Here is a 23,584-nt window from a genome sequence, read left to right on the forward strand (position 1 = left end):
GCTGTTCAGATAGCACAGAAATGGTTTGCTGGATCAATGGCCGATAATCAGAGAGCCACAATGAGCCTCTGTTCTTTCACTCTTACTCCACAACCAGTAGGATGTGATGGAACAAAGGAACGTGGAGGGGGGAGCATGTTTTCTCCAACAAGAAGCAATTAACTAAGGTCTTTTCAGCGTAATCAGAAATAACGTCCTGTGGCTTAATTTACAAGTCGGCATTGATTGTCCTCTCCTTTTCTCTCCTCTCCTCTCCTCTCAGGCGTAACCAACGCCGACACTGTGGTGAATATGCGGAAGGTGACCCATCAGACCATTAGCGAGGAGCTGTCCAAGACCGTTCTCCTTCCCTGCCTCTTCACCCTCCGCCCCAGTGCCAGTTCATCCCATGAGCCCCCCCGGATCAAGTGGACCAAGGTTTGGGGCCAGAGAGGCTCCGACGGCCTGCAGAAGGAACAGTCGGTCCTGGTGGCCAAAGACAATGTGGTCAAGGTACAATAAATGCTGTTGGGGGGGACCACTGTGAAATATTTTCTTTCAAGCTTTTTTTTTTGGGAAAATCTACGAATGGCTCGGTGGTGTATTGATTCTCTCCCTTTCTTGTTTGTACTCCCCTTTCTCTTCTTCCCTCAGGTGAAGAAGGCCTTCCAGGGCCGTGTAACGCTGCCTGGTTACAATGAGAACCGCTACAACGCCAGTCTTGCTCTGACAGGGCTACGTTCCAGCGACTCTGGTCTGTACCGCTGTGAGGTCGTGGTGGGCATCAGTGACGAGCAGGACACAGTTCCCCTGGACGTCACGGGTGAATAAAATTACATTTGGTTTCTGATTAAGGCAGCCATTTTGAATTGAAGTCACACTTTGGGTGGGAAATGTCATGCTAGAGCAAACCTAGCTGAATGCCAGTCACATTAAGCAAACATCAGGATTTTCTCTGTCTAATAATAAGTAATTAAAATGTATTTATCTTGAGGACTTGGAGAATGCATTTGGTTCACATTTTAAGGAAACGTCGCATTATAGTCAGATAGCTAGCTCAGGTAGCTAGCAGCTACAAGCCAGTACATTTGATAACTTACCAGGAGTTATTATTTCAAATGATTATGTAATTTCTAACTAAATAATTAAGAACACCCGACAGCTATATAGCTTGTCCCCAGGTCATGGCACTTTACATTTGCAGTGCTGAACATCCCTAATCAACAGGGATGTCTCCAGGCCTATTTTAGTGGTGCTGAAGCTACCCTAAAATGTTCCTAAGCCCCCCTAAATAATAATAAGAACACCTTGTATCACTAACTACGGTGAATCAATCTTCCTTCACCATTTATCTGTGTGTGTCGGTGTGTAGTGTGTCTGTTTTAATTCTATTTTACAACTGTCAGCTGGTCGAAATGGCCGAGTTAGAGGCTCAATGAGCGCCCACGGGCACGGTAACGGTAACGGTATGTGGACGAGCGAGGTAGAGTGTTAGCTAGGCCTACTGAAGAGAGACAAGCGGCATTAAAACAAAGCAGAGAATCAAAGATTCAGTTGTATCAAGCTTCTCAATATCACTAAGCGTATCCCCATTCATATTTATTCAAATGATATATATCCAGCTACAAAATAGCCGAAAAGTCGGAAGTTATACAGAAGTACAAAGAGTAGTTGGGCTATCAAGATGATGCACCGCGAACTGGCAGCTTTCAGAGCATTGCAGACCAGAGCGTTGCAAGTAACTGGAGGATTCATCTCGTCTCGTCGCTACTCTTTGGTCTGAACTCGCACACACACACACACACACACCGATACACACGTAGATGAATGGTGAAGGAAGATTGATTACACGTAGTGAGTGATTTTGTAGTGAAATTGTAAGTTGTTTTTAATGACCTGCTTACCTTTACCTACGTTATCTTGAGGTAAAGGAAAGGGGATATTTTGGTTTACTATGGCAAACAATAATATGCAAATGATAATGAGATAATATAGCCTATCTCTATAGTATTCTAAAACAATGTCAGTCCCCATAGAATGTTGTTGTCGGTGAAAACTAAATGTCATAGGGTCCCTGTTAATGCTATTGTACCGGTGTATCCTTCAATTCATTGAGCAGATGAATATTGGAAGATATTTAAGCAGAGAGAAAGAGAAGTAGGAGATTGGCAGGGCAGTTGATTCTGATTGAGGCCAGTAATGGTTTACAGGTCTAAGGAAATGTGGGGTGTTTTCTTTTCTTCAACAATAAGCATTTGATGGCAGGTCTAGGCACTAAGGCATAGCCTAAACTAAATTATTTCATTATATATGCTAGCTATATTCTGACCAACTTAACTTTCTGCATTCATTGGCTGTGATAAATTAAATAACTATGTAGATGTTGCCTAAATGTAGGCCTTAACATTCTGGTTCTTGGGTTATACTGTATGCAAGCCACACTACACAGCAAAATTACACTCTGATTGAACCAATCCACAGCGCAGTTACAGTAATTAGTGTAATTAAATAGCATTCTTTGGACAACTTATCTTATAGAATGAGGAATTAGATATTGTATATTATTACTTTATCACACATTTAAATGAGCAGAGAGATAGCATTTAAGTCATTGCTTACAGAAGAACTCATCAAGTCTGGCCAAAGTACATTCCCCCATGCAGCTTAGGCAAGGCAAGACAAGGCAGTTTTATATGTATAGCACATTTCAGCAGCGGTGCAATTCAATGTGCTTTACATAAAACATTGAAACACATTTAAATATTTATAAAAATGTATACAAAATTAAAAATAGTTAATACAAAATTAAAACAATTCATACAAAATCAAAGCAGTTAATCCAAAAATAGATTAAATACAGGAATAAAATACCCAATACAGTGCAGTGCAAATATTTAAACATAGGCAGTATCAAAAAGAAAGGTCTTCAGCCTTGATTTAAAAGCGCTGAGCGTGGGTGCCGATCTACAGTTTACCGGAAGTTTGTTCCAGATATGTGGTGCATAGAAACTGAACGCTGCTTCCCCCTTTTTTGTTCTAATTCTGGGGCTTGCAAGCAAATCCCTGATGATCTTAGAGGCCTCTGTGGTTCATAGTTCACAAGTAGATCCGAAAGGTAATTTGCCCTTAAACCATTTAGCGACTTATAAATCAGCAGAAGAATTTTGAAATCTATTCTTTGGGGCATAGAAAGCCAGTGTAGAGACTTTAGAATTGGAGTGATGTGATCCGCTTTCCTTGTGTTAGTGAGGACTCGAGCAGCTGCAGATTTTTTAGGGAGAACTGTAAGGACACCGTTACAGTAGTCTAGTCTACTGAAAATAAATGCGTGGACGAGCTTTTCCAAATCCTGTTGACACATAAGTCCTTTTACCCTTGATATATTTTTAAGGTGGCAAAAGGCTGACTTTTTAAAAATCTTAACGTGTTAAAATTCAGATCAGAGTCCATAATTACACCGAGATTTCTGGCTTTGTCTGTTGTTTTTAACATTATTGTTTGAAGCTGGGCGCTGGTTCTTAGTCGTTCCTCTTTTGCTCCAAAAATGATAACCTTAGTTTTTCCTTAATTCAATTTAAGAAAGTTGTGGCACATCCAATCATTAATTTTTTCAATGCACTTAACCAGTTTTTGTATTGGACAGTAGTCTCCAGGCGACAGCGTTATGTAAATTTGTGTGTCATCAGCATAACTATGGTAACTTATGTTATTGTTTTTCATTATCTGGGCCAGTGGGAGCATATAGATATTAAACAGAAGAGGCCCCAGGACAGAGCCTTGGGGAACTCCACACATCATGTCTTTGTGCTCATCATCAGCTTAGATGTGTCTAAAAGCTAACATTACAGTAACTGTTGTTGAACAGAGTAGAAATGGAAGAAGAGGATATGTCTGTCACTTTTTACTTGTTAACATCTTGGTTTCTTGACTGGGTGTTGACATAGGTGTAGCTCTAATACAGTAACAAAAGATGTGAGTGCAAATATTTTGCAAACGCAAGTTACAAATACCCTGGGGGCTAAGCACCCCTGTCTTTAAATCCTAGTGACGTCCCTGCTAATCAATACCACAGCGGTTAGCATCAAATAACAAATTCATTGCAGAAACTAACACTTTACTGAAAGGGAAGAGGTGCATTGCAAATAAACCAACTAGCCATGACCAGTTACCATAAAATATATAATTCATATTAAAACCAAACTTTTAGCTATATTTAAGAGGTTTTGACGGAAAACACTTAATCCATCTGTTCATTTTGAATAGTCCTTGGCTAGCCAAGTACTTCAACATGTGAGCTGAGGGACAATGACATTAACAATGACCAACTTGGCTTCTGAGTTAATGATAGTTTGATCTACTTTCCTTCATTACTTAGCATGGTAGCACCCATAGCGGGATTTGTTTTTATCTGATAGCTCTATATTGTAATTTGTTGTACAGCAATTATAAACACTGGACAGTCACACCACTAAAGCGTAACTGGAATAGAGAGAGAAAGAGCGAGCAAGCAAGAACCTGCCACTACCCTCATGAACCTGATTATTTCTGTCATTCAGTATCATCTCTTTGCAAATGTAATATTACCAACAATTGATGAGTGGTGATATACAAAGTAATTCACTCCTTTTGTGTTTATTCTAGGCGTCTTCTCATGTTTTTAACTACACAAATTATTGTCTGTGGCGAAGCAACACTACCACTCTTTGGTTGTGTACAGCTCTCTCATTGTTTCAAACTCTGCCACTTTGACTAGTAATGACCCTGTTGTCCATGCCAGGCAAATACAGCCATTACAACCAGGGCTGTTTACTGTCCGTGTAGAATGTATGATGATGTGGAAAAGGTGAGGGAACTAGAACACATTAAACATCATTGACCTGGGCCACTTAGGTGCCGTTCATGCACTGAAAGCTTAATGAAACCAAGATGGTAGGAACCCAGCAGTGTACACTGTTGTCAAATAGTGTTACTCAGAGCGCTTTGTATGGCTCTCGCTGGCTTAACTATATGGGCAAAGCATTTACTGGATTATCTGTATCCAGGACACCCATACTTGTGGAATAACCAGAATACCTGGAGGTAGCTCACTGTAGTAGAACCATAATTACTTTGTCAGGGTATTTTAGCTGCAGAGCTTTCATCAGATTATTTCCAGGTCACTCACTAATTTTAATAATAGGTTATTATCATAATGACTACAGGGAATCACAAGATGCATTCGACACTGTACACTATGCTGCCGCTGCTACAAATCCATGCTAGTGTTGCTAACATCAGCTCTAAAGGCCCAGTAGCCTTATTATTTCACCCAGACACAGCATGGTGGATCGTCTGCCATTGATATTAACACAGACACACGCCCCCACACCTTAGCTTTTATGTAGCTCAGATGTGAATATACTGTATGCAGGCATAATGTGTGTGCCTGTTTTTACAGGCCAATACGTCTTACGTTTTAGCATTTCAGCAAAGATGCCATCTGGTTTTCTCATACTTAGAAGCACCTCATCTTTCTCCATAAGAGCGGTCTACATTTAGTAAGCAAGACCCCTGTCACAATGCTTGGGAGACCCTGCATCCTCCCCCCTTTTTAGCCAATCGATTGACACACCATGAAAACCACTTCTTCAGACAGAAACCAATTACATAGCTAGCGAGGACTAGCCATCTCCAGGGCTTAGTCTTAATTGGCAGTCACGCTACATGGCAGACCACAGCCGTCCTCACACTAATTCTACAGAGTGCTTAACATATTAATTAGCAGATATTGATACTGCTCAGCTATATCAATATAATATTAATCCACACTGCTCTTCTTATAGAGTCATTTTTGTGTGCCTAAGCCCCGACAACATGTCCTTCCTCTCTTTCCATCTCTTTCTTAATTTCTCCCCTGCTGCCTCGCTCTTCTACTCGCTCCTTGTTTAGTCTCCATTTTCTTTCTTTCTTCTTGGCACATATTGACTGGTTAATTGGCTGTGCCTCACCAACTACAGAACAGTGCCATTTACAGCTGTGTCAGTCGTTGTCTGTGGTGAGATACTGTATGGCTGCTCACCATTAACTGGTGTGAAGACAATAGATAGTATATCAGCACTGGGCATGGTCAAAAGCATATTGTAACTGTTTACACATCTTCTCGGGAGCCTGGCATAGCCAGACTAATTCGCAAATGCGCAATTTGCTAGTTAGTTGTGGCAAATTTGCAAATGCGTATTAGTGTGAAACCTTCAAATTTTCAATTTCCAAGGAGCGTTCTCAACGGTGCAGACCAAAATGCCCGTGGACGCAAATTAATAGACCTACAACCAATTAGAGCAACGACACGGCATAGCCTTGAGTGACACATGCGAGGTGAGGCAGTGCTTGGTCTGTTTTGAAGCAGGAAAAACATGGTGGCCGGGTCACAAATATTGTCACATTACAGCTAAACAGAACACTAAAATGTGTTTCTGAAAATATTTTAGTCGAGAAATAGGCAATACAGTAAAAGAATCTTGATTTGTATTTGATCAGCACTGCCCGGTTGATCTGAGTTTCATGAGCCTGGTGCTGGATGGAGTGTGCCGGTTACATTCTGTAACTGCGTTGAAGCATGATGCTCCTTTGTCAGTCATCCGTCTTAAACCCGCCCCGTGTGAGATAAATGAATGTGATTGGCCCGTCCAGTTTCTCTTTGGGTGGAAATCAGTTTAAATGGGACCTATCTGCCAGAGCAAATGAAACATGAGCTGGCAAATTCATCTGATTTCCAGGCTAGCACAAGATAGTTTTAGCACTTTGCTTTCTGCATTGATAGCGCCCCCTAGTGTTCTCCAGGAGACCTGAAAATCTAGTTCCATCCATGCTTAACAACAAAATGAGTCCACCAAAATGTATAATTTTGTAGATGACTTAAATTGCTAATTGATTCATAACCAACAGGCTTGTTGAAAAGGGGGAAAACAAGGCTATGGCGTGCTCTTGTCAATCGTGCTGCGTGATAATTTACAGCGCATCTTCTAGCAACGCAAATGTCCAAGCTTAAACCACGTTTTTACAAATCCGTCCAAAATCAGGTTGATTTTCTTTTGAACAAAAGAGAAATACAAACAGTACGGTAACTATAGTATCATTTTATATTTTTGTATGCAAAAAGTAAGGGGAGAATTGAAATTTCAGTTTGACTTCAAACTAAGTAAATGTTGTAGCTACTGTTTAAATTGTAATGCAGTGTAGTGTACTAAACAATATTGCCAAGGGACAACTGCTCAACAGTGCTACAATGAGGGCAGCACACAGTCATAAAGCATAGGGCCTACCCACAAATGGTGCCTTCCTGTTCTTCTCTCCGGAGACTGTGTCGGGGATGTGTGAAGATGCAGAGGGTAAAAATAGAGGCATGTACTGGGCATCCAACTCTCATGTGGAATAGGACTGGGTTTCCCATACTGAGCGGAAACCCATTTGTCTCTCTAGTGTAAAATATTGCCAGCGAGCTAGCATCTCTTTTTGGAAAACATCCCACAGCCTCCAAGGAGGAAGGATGGAAACTGAAAAAAAATTAGGAGGAAAAAAAACAAACTTTTCTTGCTCCACAATTTTTGTGAAGGGGAGAATAAGACCAAGATGGCAGAATGGCTAGATGGACTGTGTGAAATGTGTCTGTGTGCGTGTGTGATACACAAACACACATGGCCCTGCTTGCTTTCGTCGGCCGTAGCCTGGAGTGCTGATGCTCAAATTGCCATGTAGGCCTTCATCTCGCAGGAATCTCTGTCACTCTACCAGACAAAGCCGGCGAAGATAAAGGAGCCTTTTTAGTAGCAGATGCCCACTGGCTTTTTTCATGTCGCTGGATGCTCCTCAGGGGAGCAGCATTGCATGAATGGCAGGCAGGGGTGGGAGGTGAGTTAGACGGACACTTCTGAAACTATTCCTTTCCCATTTAAGTGGAATATATGTCTCACTTTGTTCCCAGTTGATTTTTGTTGTTGTTTTTTTGACTTTTTTTGTATTCCTCTCACCCTCTCTTTCTGTCTCTGTAGTTCAATATGTGATGCATATAATTTATGCATCGCCTTGAATGCAGTGTATCTCTATTTCTGTGTTTGCCTTCTTTGTCTTTCTATCATGAGTACGGCGGCAGGCGGCGGTGGCAGCAGTGTGACGTGTGTGTGTGTGTGTGTGTGTGTGTGTGTGTTGTGGGGGGTGCACTCTTAAAGCAGTAAAATAAACATCACCAGTGTTTGTCATACACCGTATCCAAGGGCAACATCTCTTTTCAAATGAGACTCACACGCACAGGTTGTTGAACCTGAACGCCGTTGTTTCCTCTTCCACAGACAGAACAACGTCAGGACAGGATGTGGATGTCTAGAGGGCTCTGTGTTGTTGTATCTTGGAGCGTGTACACGCTCCCGTGTTGTTTTCTGGGTTTCAAGGTTGCAGTTCATAAATACCTCTGTGACCCAGAGGTCGCGGGTCGTAAAAATCACGCGGTCGGTTTCTGGAGTAGCCTCTCTACTTTCCATTACATGCTGTGTCTCTTTGCTCCAGGTGTGGTGTTTCACTACCGCGCCCCTCACGACCGCTACGCCCTGTCCTTCGCTGACGCCAAGAGAGTGTGTGTGGAGAACTCAGCAGTCATCGCAACACCAGGCCAGCTGCAGGCTACCTTTGCTGACGGATATGACAACTGTGATGCTGGCTGGCTGTCTGACCAGACTGTACGGTAAGGTTTTCAACTCTGCATACGTATAGATTATCAGGTGGTTGCTGTTGGAATAACTTTCAAGCGGACACTCTTTACTGTTACTTTGGGTACTATTGTGATACTATTGTGTCTTTGATGGCGGCGGCAGTATAAAATACAATTGAGTATGAGTTATGAGTAATGAGTAATGAGTAATGAGTAATGAGTAATGAGTTGCAATTTTGGCCTGTACATTTTCAAATGCTGAGATTATTCCTTTGGTTTAATGATAGCTGGCAAGCCAACCAAATCTGAGCTCCAGGGGCAGAATATTACCTCTGTAGCCCCTGATTATCACATACGGTGCATCTAAATATCCTCCGCTAGATAATAATAATCAGCAGTCTCGGGCTTAGAGTATCAAGGTTTGCTGGCAGATCTTGTTTGTTAGAGCAGGCTGCTATTTTAAAATCTCCATCAGACAGTTGTTTCAGCTTCATTTTCTTTTTTGATCATGTGCCACATGATCAAACGCTGTAAGAAAAATAAATGCACTCTGCTACAAATATATGATTAAAACAGAGAACTTGGTCAAGTGTTCACTGTGGACCTATGAAGTATGGCAACTTGCAAGTCATTGACTGTAGATCTTTTTGGACTTTCTATAAACACAAAACTGTGCAACATAATTGGACCTAATTGCTTGTTTGCACACTGGAAAGGCTGTTAACTACATCCGCCCCTTCTGAGCTGTCTATCAGTCCGCTGTGTGTGCTTCAGCCCGCCACCTTCCATAAAGTCCCTCTTAACATTACCAGTCAGAGCTAATTTCTCAACAGCGTTATTCCATATCTACATTTTAATTTCAAAATCGCTGTTGCTCCAGTCGCCGAGCAAATTGACATGTTGTTTTTCACAAGCTTCCCGCGGCGCGGCTTCCTTCTCCTGTTTCTTTCTCACCTTCTGTCCTACGCTCCGTTGTTTTCACTCGGGAGTTATCTAATTGGTCCAGATCCAGGAGGCACCGTCTGCGGCATCAGCCAGGAGGAAAGTGTCCAATTAATACGGTGGAAAAATACAGACATCAGCCATCTCTTCATCACCACCAAGGAGAAAGAAAGAGGCTGAGGCCGTGGACACTACAAGACTTAGTTCTCTAGTTTTATTCGCTGCATAAGAGCTCTGCAGGTTTCTGGTTATGTGCAGGCACGTGTGTCTTCTGCATGTATGATTGTGTGTGTTTGTGCATTTGTGTGTGCATCTGTTCCTAGCACTTCATAAGTCCCTGTATGCCAAGCGTAATCTTTTAATCAGCCTCGTTGCTTGTGCCCTGGTGCTGCTGAAATCAATGTTCTTGTGGAATAATTGCTCAGTTGGAGCATGAATATAGATCGCTGTTTTCTCAGCCCCATAGGCTTGCCAAGCCACTGAAGGAATTCCTGATTCTTTTAACCTCTCCTTGACTTCCTAACTCTACCTCCCTTTCTCTCTCTCTCTCTCTCTCTCTCTCTCTAATATCATAGCGTTACTAGAGAAGCCTTACATTGCCAGAGCATTAAAGCGTAACTCTCGCCAAAATGCAACCTAGTGTCTTTTTGTGAATGTACCTGAGTCAAACTTTCGTTTAAAAGCATATTTAGGACAGAAGCGCCACTTTTAAGATTCACCGTATCTTCGTTTTTTGGTCAAATGGCCTTTTGAATGGGGTATATATTATATAGGTATATATTAGGCTACTATATCCCATACCATATAGGTTACACAAAAGGAAAGACAATGATTGTAAATCATGAAGACCATGCATTCAAACTGCGTCGTGTAGCCTACTACCACTTTTCTGTGACTCTGTGGTAACAATTGTGTATATCGACAATATTAGACCAGGAGTTATCGTTACTGTTAAAAAATATGTATCAGTCACAATGTGTATCTTAGTAGGTGACTGTGATGAAGTAGTAGTAATCCATATGGCCGTGTGAGGAAGGAAACGTGAAAACTATCATCGGGTATTTCCTCAACTAAGCCCAGGTAACCAGTTGTTTTAGATCAGCTCAAATCAAAATGTTACCTGGTTGATGACATAGCTGATAGATATGTGACTGGAAGCAGCTTCATTCAGAACTTCGATAGCTCAGTGCGTAGAGCTGCGGACTTAGGTGTTAACTATTATATTTATGCCACAAGATCGAAACCAGCTCGACCCGAGCTTGAATGATTATATTGTTTTTAGATCTTTTTGTTGTTGTAGGGGGCAGTGATGTGGTGATTAGGCCTACTTAGACAGTAGATCTGGGAAATGATTTGAAAATCAGGCGGACCACATCGGCAGCTGTTAGGTAAACACAACATACGGAAACCAGTTAGGGTAGAAACCAGTAGGGCTATAACACCGGAAACAACAAGAGCTAAGGTGAGTTGTTCAAAACCTTTCTTTTTAGTAAACTCTGGGTACACAAACTATGTTGTCAACACTTTCGTTAAGGTGTAGAGCCCCTGGTGATACTTCGAGCAAAGTTTCATGTTGTGTCGAGCCTTCTTAGTGTTTTAAAAATAGCTATTTTGAGGCTAGCATAAAACTGCCCCTAGCATTCCCATTCAAAAGGCCATTTGACCGAAAAAGAGAATACGGTGAATCTTAAAAGTGACGCTTCCGTCCTAAAAATGCTTTTAAATGAAAGTTTGACTCGGGTAGATTCACAAAAAGACCCTAGGTTGCATTTTGGCGAGAGTTACACTTTAAACACATTTGGAAATGATTTTAAGTATTAAAACTTTTTCTGTGAAACTCACACTGAGGGCAGAATAATTAAAGAAAGCAAGAATGTGTAACTCGCAGTTTCATGGGGGATATTTATGTGTTTATTTTCCGTTATTCTTTGGGTAATGTATTTGGGTAATCTCTGGAAAGGAGATATACTTAAATTGATTGTGTTTAGGGCAGAAGATGATAACAGTGTAGTTTAGTTTTTTAATCTTTATTTTGTATGCGTGTGAACACAGACTCATCCCCAGGGAGCCCAGTTTGTGTGTGGCTGCCTATTGTCATGGTCAGGCTGTATTAATCTCCCTCTCTCTGTGTCCCTGTCTCTTGATTTTCTCTGCAGGTATCCCATCCAGTCGCCTCGGCCCGGTTGCTATGGCGATCGCGAGGACTCACCTGGAGTCCGTAACTACGGCGATAGGTCCCCCGATGAGCTGTTTGATGTTTACTGCTTTGCTAAGCAGCTTCAAGGTATAGGAGCTAGGAGCTTCATAAATTGGGTTTAGTCATGCATGGGTTCACTAAGCTGTGGGTGCAGCGCGAGAACGCCGTGACCGGGACTTAATTCTCCGTTAGCGCAGAAAGGAAGAGGGCAGTAGGAGAGGGCAGGTTGTGGAAGCGAGAGGGAGACAGACAGACTATATTGATTCCAGCTGTCATGTTACAATCTCCTGCAGGCATAAGCGAAGGTAGTAGTGTTATCCTAAAACTTTACTTTTCGATTCGCAATACCACAGGCAATTTGCTCTGTTCTAACGTAAGCTGCGGCTATTAGATCGAGAACAATGCTGATCCTTTATTTTACTGTCTCCTAATAATGGATCCTCAACTGGTGAGGAGGCTGAATGTTTACCTGGGACATGTAGCTTTAGTCTTGGTCTGTAGTATGTAGCCATCAAGTGCATATTTAAAGGTCCCATGACAGGGTGCTCTTTGGATGTTTTTATATAGACCTTAGTGGTCCCCTAATACTGTATCTGAAGTCTCTTTTATATAGACCTTAGTGGTCCCCTAATACTGTATCTGAAGTCTCTTTTATATAGACCTTAGTGGTCCCCTAATACTGTATCTGAAGTCTCTTTTATATAGACCTTAGTGGTCCCCTAATACTGTATCTGAAGTCTCTTTTATATAGACCTTAGTGGTCCCCTAATACTGTATCTGAAGTCTCTTTTATATAGACCTTAGTGGTCCCCTAATACTGTATCTGAAGTCTCTTTTATATAGACCTCAGTGGTCTCCTAATACTGTATCTGAAGTCTCTTTTATATAGACCTTAGTGGTCTCCTAATACTGTATCTGAAGACTCTTTTATATAGACCTTAGTGGTCCTCTAATACTGTATCTGAAGTCTCTTTTATATAGACCTTAGTGGTCCCCTAATACTGTATCTGAAGTCTCTTTTATATAGACCTCAGTGGTCCCCTAATACTGTATCTGAAGTCTCTTTCCCGAAATTCAGCCTTGGTGCAGAATTACAGCCACTAGAGCCAGTCCCACAATGAGCTTTCCTTAGTATGTGCCATTTCTGTGTCTTTAGCTATTGAGGAGGAGAGAGGGGGGGGCAAGGTGGAGGGTGGGGGTGTGGCCTTGACCCACTGCCACTTTGCTCGTTTGAAAGCCATGATTTAACCTTGCTCCTTATGACCTCATAAGGAGCAAGATTCCAGATCGGCCCATCTGAGCTTTCATTTTCTCAAAGGCAGAGCAGGATACCCAGGGCTCGGTTTACACCTATCGCCATTTCTAGCCACAGGGGGACCATAGGCAGGTTGGGGGAACGCATATTAATGTTAAAAAACCTCATAAAGTGAAAATTTCATGCCATGGGACCTTTAAGGCCCTTTTACAGGGCTCGCCTTTTTAAAAGAGTCAGCGGGAAGTGTTACTAAGTCAGCTGGAGACAGACCAGCTCAACCAACTCAGAGTTATCTTTGGTTAAGTTGCAATGGTACACTACAGCTGATCATGCCATCTCAGCCATCAAAATCGAGGGTTGTAAGCTAGAAATGAGAAGCCTGCTTTTCTTTCTACTGTGTGAAACCCAAAATCCATCGCTTCAAAAATTCCCAAGAATTTTGAGTGGTATATCTGCCACCAATGTCGCTGTAAACTGCATATGTGCAATGCTAGAGGGGAAAGCGTGACATGCATAGCAACAGTAACTAAGGGCGGGGGATGAGGCTTAGAAAACAGGTAAGCTGCTCCCGGGCACAGCCAATATGAAAGTCAGATCCATTAGAACTCCACCAAATCTGAGCACTGTTGCACCTTTTATAGACTGTTCAGGAGGATGGAAATCTATATTTAATCTAATCAATGTCCACATAACTGGATGCCCTCGCTCCTCCATTGGGGCCCGCGCTATTTACTGTGTAAGATTAATACCATAGGCAACTGAAGGTTTTCCCTACTCCTTACACGTAGTTACTCCTTCGATATTTGACATTAATGAAGCGAACCCTGTAAACTAATTCCACTGCCACTCATACATCACCTATACACTGCAACATAGAGCCAAGTACCCTTTCTATTGTGGAAGTGTACTTAAGCCAGCACTTGCTGTTACTGCTGTCACTGATGCTCTTGTAGCCTTATCGCCAAATATATTCTACATTCACATCATAATCAAGTCAGCGACAGTGGACGGACTGAAATATTATTAGGGAGTTGGTTATATATGCATATTCCAAAAAACAATCATAAGCGCAGCAGGTTTTGTTTAACACCCCAATCAGACACACCGCAGGGGTTAGTCTATCTGGGTCACTTGTTATGAGGTGGTGCGACCACAACTGTTAACCAAGCATAATGGTAGTAGGAGTTACCGTACCAGAGCTATTTATAGATATGGACACGCTGTATTTGCCTGGGATGCGGAGTAGAGAAGATTGCTTGACCACCTGTAGACTTTGTATCCAGCAGTTTACAGTTTAATTCAGTGAAATTAACAACCTGACGGAAACAATCTGCGGATAATTATCTTCAATCAAACTGGAATTACTATCTGATACATAGCTAGTGTTTTTTTTTTTCTCTTATTCTGTAAAACAAAATACAAACTAGAAGCTGAATTAAAAAGCTCTGATGTTCAGTACACAACCATGTACTGCAACATATCGAAGTTCAGTTTCAATTTGGCAAATTCTGTCATTTCTTTTTTATTTCATCATAAATCTGTAGTAATTAGCAACTTTTCACCAGCCTCCCAATACATATCTCATTAAATCATTGTCTTTGAGCATTTCTTCTCACACACATTACGCCTCGCAGAAACCCATTCTGCCTCTCTCTTCTTTCGTTTTGTTTGCATCTTCACCCTTTACCAAACCCGTCTCAGTTCAGTAAATCAGCATCGCCATTCTTTACTCTTGGCATTAATCTCCTGGATCTTCATATTGAACTCCATCTGTTCTCCGCTTCTCATTCCCACTGTCCACTCCTCCGGCTCATATTTTTTTCATCACACACTGACTTGCCGGTGGATTTTCTGATCATTCTGTACTATTTTGTTTGTGTTGCACAGACGTTGTAGTCCTCTTGGGCTCTCTCTCTGTCTGGCTCCGTCCGGCCCTATTTTTGCATCACTTTTTTATCCCCATCAACCCCACCTCTCTTCAGCTTCTCCTTTCTTCTTCTCCTTCACTCGCAGTCAGCATACTTGTCTTTCTTTTAGATCCGTCTTTGCAACTGCTTTGAATTCAAAGAACTATCTTTATATAGTCCCTTCTTAGAATTACTGATGTTTTTTTAATCACTTTTATGAAAAAAATAAAGTGCATAGCAAGTAAAACTTTTCTTTTATCACACGACTTCAAGCCTGCACCTCCTATTGCTTTGGCAAAGTTGAAAAGGAGGAAAAGGGAATGGCTGGAACTTATTGTATTTAAAGTAAAAGAAGTCTCACACACACACACACATTACATAAAACAGACCCAGACTCAAATGTAGCTACATCACTTTGTACAACCATACAAACTGCAAAACTAACTCTCAAAAACCTGCAATCATAAGCCAACTCAACAAAAGAGATCTTAGTCTGAGGGCTAAAATGCCTTCAGTCTCCTAACCGTGCGCTGTAACACACTGAACTGAACTCCTCGCTTCTCTTCTCCTCCTTCTCCGCCCAGGTGAAGTCTTCCACTCCACAGTGCCGGAGAAGTTGAGCCTGGCCACAGCCTCTACCCACTGCCATTCACTGGGAGCTCAGCTGGCCACTGTGGGGCAGCTCTACCTGGCCTGGCAGGCCGGCCTGGACCAGTGTGACCCCGGCTGGCTTGCTGACGGCAGCGCCCGCTACCCTATCAACGTTCCGCGGAAGAACTGTGGCGGAGACGAGCCCGGCGTGCGGACCGTCTACAACAACCCTAACCGCACTGGCTTCCCCGACACCACAGCCCTGTACGACGCCTACTGCTACCGAGGTACGGCGAGCTCTGTGATGATGAACTTGGCGCACCATCGGTGTGGTAATTGCCATGGCAACGACAGAGGGTTTCTGGGGACTTGCTTTCCATTCTGCTTTTTAATTAGCACGGCATGTTCGTGTCACACATGAAGTAGTTGTGAAGAGATGACATTTGTGTCCCCTGTGATGGATTTGAGGGCTTGTATGATGTGAGTAGTGAAGTCAGAGAGAGAGAGAGACAGAGAGAAAGAGAGAAGGAGAGAGAGAGAGAGAGCAACAGAAAGAGAGTGAGAGAGGAAAGTGAGGTAGAAAGAAAGAGAGATAGAAAGAGTGACAGCATGAATGAGTCCAACTGGAGTTTGCAGAGACTCTATGTCTGACCTTGTCTTTTATCATATGCCAACTGAGTAATTTAGTTTCATCTTGAGTCTGGATTGACTTTACACCACATTCTGTTCATTGATAATGTGTATATTGTAGGTTATCAAACTTATGATTTTGCATCTGGAGCTTAACCTAGGTTGTCTGGCTTCCATCGATTGTAACAGACTATACAATTGTATTTCCACAGATAGGGGGGAAAAAGGGACATTTTCATCTCTCACAATGTCATCTTATGAAATGTTCATTGAAGCATAACATGTGCATAACCCAATCATTTTTAGTAAACAAAAACAGCATGAGAGCAGCGCAGCAGAGCATTTGTCAAAACAAACAGCTGATAGATGAACCGCTACATTGCACCAACAAAGCAAAGCTGTATGCACATTTACATTAATATTTAAATCAAATGACGTCTTTCAGATTGCTAAAAGTAGATAAAAATGGTAATATGTTTTGTTTAATAGCATAAATGGGGTTCATGTAAATAATATTGTTGATACAATCTCATTTATATTGCATGAACACAATATATGCATGTTTGTTCATTTGAAAATGATTGGAATTTGTGGTAAAGCTGCTTTCGGTGTAATGTGGCTGTTATGTGTTGCAGGCCGCCAGCCAGCGGGGGTCCAGGCTGCAGAGGCACAGGCTCTGTACAAGGCCCCCAACCCAGCAGCAGAGGACATCTCCTCAGTCACTGAAGCCCAGCATAGTGGCCCTTTTGCCAAGACTTCCACCTGGACCGGATTGGTTGACTTGGACAACACAGGAGTCCACTCCATTGCTGGAATCAACAACTCCTCTGAGATTTCTGAAGAGCATGTAGTCATCCACCTAAGGCCAGAGGAGGGCTGGGATGAAAACCAGGTTGGACCCAGAAGCAGCCAGCTCAGCCAGGAGGAGTCTGACGGCCCAAAGAGTAGCAGCACCATGGGCCTTTCTGACCTCGAGAGCCTGGAGAGCCATGGAGGTTCTGCTCATGAAGAAGATGATGGTGGCTATTTCGGATCATCTGACACCCCAACATTATCCTCCATAGCTTCTTCCACTCCCCAGCTTCAGACCGGTAACAGTGTGTTGGCCGAGTTTGTGAACACTCTGATGAAGCCATTTAGGTACTGGAGAGGAGGTGAGGAGGTGGAGGAGACGGAAAAGGGACCTTCTGTGCTTGAGGAAAAAGCAGGAGAGAACCAGACGCAGGGAGTGGCATCCAGCAGAAACCTGAGTATACCAAAACCAAGTGGAAACAAGGGCAGCATGGACAATGCCATTACGGAGCAAAGGAGTGGTAGTTTTTCCTTCAGGACTCCTACCAGTGGACCACAGAATCCAGAGGAAGGACTGTCCGAGCAGGAGAAAGAGGTGATGCCACTGATTCAATTAGTGCCTGCAGTCCAAAGCACGGGGCAAAATGACACCGCCACCCAGCCAGGAGAACGAGCCTCCAGCGCATCTTCTGACGAGCCTCCATCCAACGGTAACGGTACGAGCTCAACATTGATTTTATTTTTGTGTGTTTTTAACCTTTAAAAGTAAACTAATAAGCAAGCAAATAGAGTGAAATAGAAATGAGGGTCATTTGAAACTGTTCTATTTCAAATACAGGCCTGGTGCATTTAAATGTCACTGGTAAATATGGGATCTGTTTATGTCAAGCTTTTTAAACTCCCTCTGTCTCTCTATTCCACTCGCTCTTCTTTTCCCTTGAGTATGCTATAATATATTCCCCCGCAGGGCAATTTGAAGTATCAATGTAGATTTAATTAAACAGTAATTGCAAGCAAACAAAAGGGGCATATCACATACAGCAATGCAAAATGTTTGAGTGAAGACGGTTCTGCCTTCATTCTCTTATTTAATGGCAGGATGCTTTGATTACAGCACAGGCTGTCAGAAAGAGTACAGGCGAAGCTTGAATTTGAATCTACTTTGCAATAAAAGGTTTGCCCGCATAATGTATGTAATGTTTGTTTAGAACAAAGCAGACCTGCATCACAAACTACAGCTTATTTTTTCGGAGTCAAAGAAGTATTAGACTGTACAGGAGATGCACCGATTACAACTTTTTTGAGTTTGAACTGCTGATAACGATTTCATATTTTCTAACCACTTTACAGCACACACAAATATGTATTTTCTATCTTTTCTTTAATCGAACATTTTGCACAGAACATGTTTTGAATGGATAATCGATCGCTATAAAATAGAACTATATAAATGACTCCTGGTGTGGGAAATTCACACACATCTAAAGTGCAATGTTATGGAAGAACCATTTCCTTCTTTTCACATCCAATATCCAACTTAAATAAAAAAAAAAAATATATATATATATATATATATATATATATACGGTACAGGCCAAAAGTTTGGACACACCTTCTCATTCAATGCGTTTCCTTTTTTTTTTCATGACTATTTACATTGTAGATTCTCGCTGAAGGGATCAAAACTATGAATGAACACATATGGAATTATGTACTTAACAAAAAAGTGTGAAATAACTGAATAAATTCCACTAATTATCCCTGACAAAGCACACCAGTGAAAACCATTTCAGGTGACTACCTCATGAAGCTCATTGAGAGAACACCAAGGGTTTGCAGAGTTATCAAAAAAAACAAAGGGTGGCAACTCTGAAGAATCTAAAATATAAGACATGTTTTCAGTTATTTCACACTTTTTTGTTAAGTACATAATTCCATATGTGTTCATTCATAGTTTTGATGCCTTCAGTGAGAATCTACAATGTAAATAGTCATGAAAATAAAGAACCACATTGAATGAGAAGGTGTGTCCAAACTTTTGGCCTGTACTGTATATATATATATATATATATATATATATATATATATATATATATATATATATATATATATATAAAAATAAAATAAATATAGCCTTGCAGTATAAAGATATTTCTCAAAACACACACACAGGCCTGTTTGAACGTAACAGTAACGTTACCTGAAAACATAAACGTCACCGCTCATTTTACACACAGTTCAGCAACAAACTAAACACTGGGGGAAGATTACTACATTTTTTATGTTGGTTTTGACCGGTATGCATCCCCACTAACCTGGAAAGCATTTTAAACAGTAACGTTAATCAGAAAAAGGGGACCGAGTACCCAGGGCCCTCATGTGAGGAGGGCCCAAAGAGATGCTGGAATGAATAGCTGTGGATGCGGGGAGGGGCCCATAGAAAATGCCTTTCTACAGGGCCCAGAATTTTGTGCTACGCCCCTGACGTTAATACAGCGTGTCGGAGGAATACAGCGTCTCTCTCTTTTTTTTTTTTTAATACAGCGTCGCCTGCAGCTGGACGTCAGAGGCAGAGGGACCGTCATCGCAGCGTTCGCTAACGTTAGCTTCTTGTCTCATCTGGGGTCTGATAAACAGTAAATTCATCAAAGTCAGTGTGCCCAACGCTATTTTCCGATAAACTGTAGCTGTCATATTTCACGGGACCCGCGGTTTTCATGTTCCAGTTATTCAGCCTCAGAGGGGAGAGAGAGCGGCTGACCGTTCGCCTGAGATCAGTAGAGCAGACTGCTCTGCAGAGCCGTGTATAATTACGACTTTATAACATTTCATAAACAGCTGATTGAGCGGCGGTGCGCTGATGTTGCGCGATGTTAATCATGTTGCGCCCGATTGCATTTGACCGGCATAAAATCTGCATATGTCAGACTGACCTGCCGGTTGCCAGTCATGGCCGATCACGGGAAAATCAATCGGTGCATCTTTAGACTGCACAAGTGACTGGTATTAGCTGTGGAGAATATATTAAACAGATGGATAGAAGTGTAAAAAGTCTGTTTTCAGACACAAAGAGAGAAATGTTCTGGGGAGTATGAGAAGGCTTGGGGTCCATCGTGTGTGTGTGTGTGTGTGTGTGTGTGTGTGTGTGTGTGTGTGTGTGTGTGTGTGTGTGTGTGTGTGTGTGTGTGTGTGTGTGTGTGTGCGTGTGTCTGTGTGTGTGTCAGACAGGTAACATCCATAGTGTAGTGAATTACCCTCAGGAACGGTGCGGTACAACACACGGATAGAAAGGCTCACCAGGTCAGCGCTCATGTCTTGCACCCTGGCATGCTTGCACCAAACCCAAAATCACTTCCTCTAGTTTGTGACTGCAGGGGTAAAGGTGGACTGAAGATTAGAGGAAACGGCTCGCGACTGGAAGGTTGCTGGACCAATGACAACCAGAGCAAGGCACCTGCAGTAAATCAAAGCTCAGGAACCCTATCACTGGCCAAAAGTAGAGAAAACAAAGTGTACCACAGCCTTGGGTGGAAGAAGGCAGCTTATTTTTTTTTTTTTTTTTGTAATGGCTATCACAAATAACACATCCTTGGCATCAGCAAAAGGGGAGGACACAAAGAAAGACTAAGATTCTCCCACAGACTGCCAGAAAAATGATTTAATAAAGGTGATGGGCTTTTCTCACCTACCAATTGCCGGCTTTATTAATATAAATGCTCACTGCTGTGCTACCTGAAATCCGATGCCGACCCCCACGGTACTAATGAAAATCCAAGCTTTAGTCCGCATGCATTATTCACAGCCGTATCCAATTAACGTGGAGGTTGGGCTGCACTGCCGTTCGCTCTCGCCTCCATGTATGTCTCTGCTTATTATGCCCCGGCTCTGTGAAGGTAGGCGGTAATGATCACTACAGCGAGGATGAGCAACACAAGAGGGGGAAGAGTATACAGAGGAATAGGGAAGAAAGGGGAAGATAGAGAAGGGGGGTCGTTTCTTTCTTTAATATTGCTGTGATGGAAAGCTGCCACACTGATGTCTCTTCTTAAACTAGCATCAGTGAGCTGAATTATGAGTTATTGCACACCGCAGGCTAGCCCTTGGATCTTAGTAACTGTTGGTGCCATGTTGCCTCTTTGATTGAGGGAGGCGCAAAGCTTTGCACTGCAGATGGCACATCAAATTCATTTTTTAATTTTTTTTAAGCTTATTTTTGGGGCTTTTTCCGCCTTTATTTGATAGGACAGCTAGGTGAGAAAGGGGAGAGAGAGGGGGAAGACATGCAGGAAATTGTCACAGGTCAGATTCGAACCCTAGACCCCTGCGTCGAGGCATAAACCTCTCAGTATACTGTATGTGCGCTACTACCACTACCTCTAATCCAACCCAGCCACACATCAAATTATTTTAGAAAATTTGAAAAAGGCCCCTGAATGTAGAGCGATGACTTAATGATCTCCCCTGCAAATCAAAATATTTTGAACATTATATTAAATGAAGAATTATTTTGTTAAGCTCCTAGTTGGAGCAGTCTGCCTCCAATAAAACTCATGTCGAATTTGAATAAGCTCTACATGCATGTCCTGACTGTCTGTCAAGAAAATGCATGTCGAATTGATGTGATGGGAGACAGTGGGTAGTGTGCGCTGACACTCAATGTAGATGCTCCTGACATGATTCACATCATCCAGCCCCGCAATAACTTCTCCTCAGTCTTTTTTATTTTTTATTAGATTCCATATCTGCAGATGGGCTGAGGTGGCATTGGTGCCCTCGTTCTGTGTGTCTCTCTCATTGTCAGCCTGCTCTCTCACAATTTAATATTATGTCTGCCTGACCTGAGGGATTTCTCTCAGCCCGTTTACTCCAGTAAAGTGGAGTCAACACAGCAGAACCGCTCACAGTGGAAGCACACAATTACCATCTGAACGGGGTTTATTAAAAGTTTGTTTTGCTGCATTTCAGTGTTGAGCTGTGGCTTTTCCAACAGATTCACACTGTCAGAGCTGAACTTAAACCATGCTCAAATCATCCAAACCTATGCCTAATTGTCCCATTTTATTTATTACATGGGTCATTACATAGATGATCAAACCAGATTAATGTGTTTAATTATTCTCACTTTCATCAGTGTGTGTATTAAAAGTATGTAATTAGCTATTTGGATTATTAATAGGACAATTACGCCGGCTTACACGGCTCTTAGGGAAATGGCTCGTAAACCTCACTTGGGCATAAGGCAACATCGGACCTTCTGAATAATTTACACACATTTTAATATTTTAAGCACGGACATATTTGTGTATGTTCACCCTCTCGTGGTAATTTGTTGTGCCGGGTTGTGTTGCACACCCCCTACCGTATTGCTGTACTTTTCAGACATGTTAACTGAACTGAGGACAGCCAAACGGAGCTGAGCGATGATGATGGTAGCAACACTAGCTGGGCCTCTCAGTAACATGACTGCACTGCAGCCCTCAAAAATAAAAAAAACACACCAGCCGTGACTCACACATGCAGACAGAATGAATTATTGATGGTGTAGACAGTGTCTGGTTTAAAGCCGTAAGCTGATAAGGTACAGTGGACCACTTCATCTAAATAAACAGGTCGAGATGGGGCTCGCTGTGCAGCAAGTCATTTGCTTATCGTGTTGCAATTGCTCCTGCGTTTTTCCGCATGACTTCTCTCACCACAGGCAAGTGTGATCCTTCCCGCAGGAGGCTGTTTGGGCTAAAAGAATCCACAGGGAATAAGAAAAAACAGGGACAGAGAAGAGAAGTGTGAAATTAGTTTGAAGACATCCTTCCATCCTTTTGGTTTGGTTGTGTTTCTGTGTGTGTGCGTGCCCAAGTGTGTTCATGGGCTTCCACAAGGGATGGCTCCCATCTTTGTCTCTCCAGCAACTTTAGTAGCCGCACTGATCAGCTCCACTGAAGAGAAAAGAGGCCCAAAAGATCCAACTTACAATAAATGACTAAATGATAAATGGCTACTGTCAGTTCACCAAACAGTACAGTTTGTCTACAGCCTAAAAACAAAACCCAGTTACTCAATTACATTGTATTGCATTTATACTGTATTTGCAGATGTACATCTTATTCAAACTTCAAAATGCACAACTTATATTAGACACTAAATACAATACAGGCTGTTGCAGGGAATTTGATGTATTAATACATAGGTCACTATGGAGCCTGTAGAGAAGAGAAAGTTCAATTTAAACATGAACGTTACAGTATGATCACATTTATGAATGTGAAAGATCCTGCATGTAAATATATGTATAAATTATTGCAACTTTTTTGGGAGGTTATTGGACAAAGTTTCACATGTAATGAGGCATCTGGAAGAAAGGTTTTATTGTTGAGGTGTAGGATTAGGTGTGTTTGATCTGGCCTCAACACATTTGGATTGGATTATTACATTGGATTATTTATCGCTAAAAACAGATGTGATTGGATAATTTGTATAGGAAATATTGTAGGGGTCACATGTTAGACAGGACAAGGTTTAAAGTCCCTGAAAACTCAAAAACAAAATCTCGACTAGTTTGTAGTTGACCGATCCTTAATGAACACAAGTGTTTTTGTCAAAGTCAGAGCAGTTTA

General features: G+C 42.0%; 1 protein-coding gene across 4 annotated transcripts in view; it reads left to right on the top strand.

The window, feature by feature from the left end:
- The window catches only part of ncanb (neurocan b), a 173,160-nt gene that overhangs the window by 53,169 nt on the left and 96,407 nt on the right, over positions 1–23,584 (top strand). For 3 of the 4 annotated variants that reach the window (XM_039811768.1, XM_039811769.1, XM_039811771.1), the window contains 6 exons: positions 263–492; positions 634–802; positions 8,518–8,692; positions 11,758–11,885; positions 15,545–15,838; positions 16,817–17,689. In XM_039811768.1, the coding sequence (XP_039667702.1) occupies positions 263–492; positions 634–802; positions 8,518–8,692; positions 11,758–11,885; positions 15,545–15,838; positions 16,817–17,689 (1,869 nt within the window). The remainder of the gene's footprint in view (positions 1–262; positions 493–633; positions 803–8,517; positions 8,693–11,757; positions 11,886–15,544; positions 15,839–16,816; positions 17,690–23,584) is intronic. The other variant, XM_039811770.1, reaches the window with a different exon arrangement.

Source organism: Perca fluviatilis, chromosome 9 (assembly GCF_010015445.1).
Source record: "Perca fluviatilis chromosome 9, GENO_Pfluv_1.0, whole genome shotgun sequence".
NCBI lineage: Eukaryota > Metazoa > Chordata > Actinopteri > Perciformes > Percidae > Perca > Perca fluviatilis.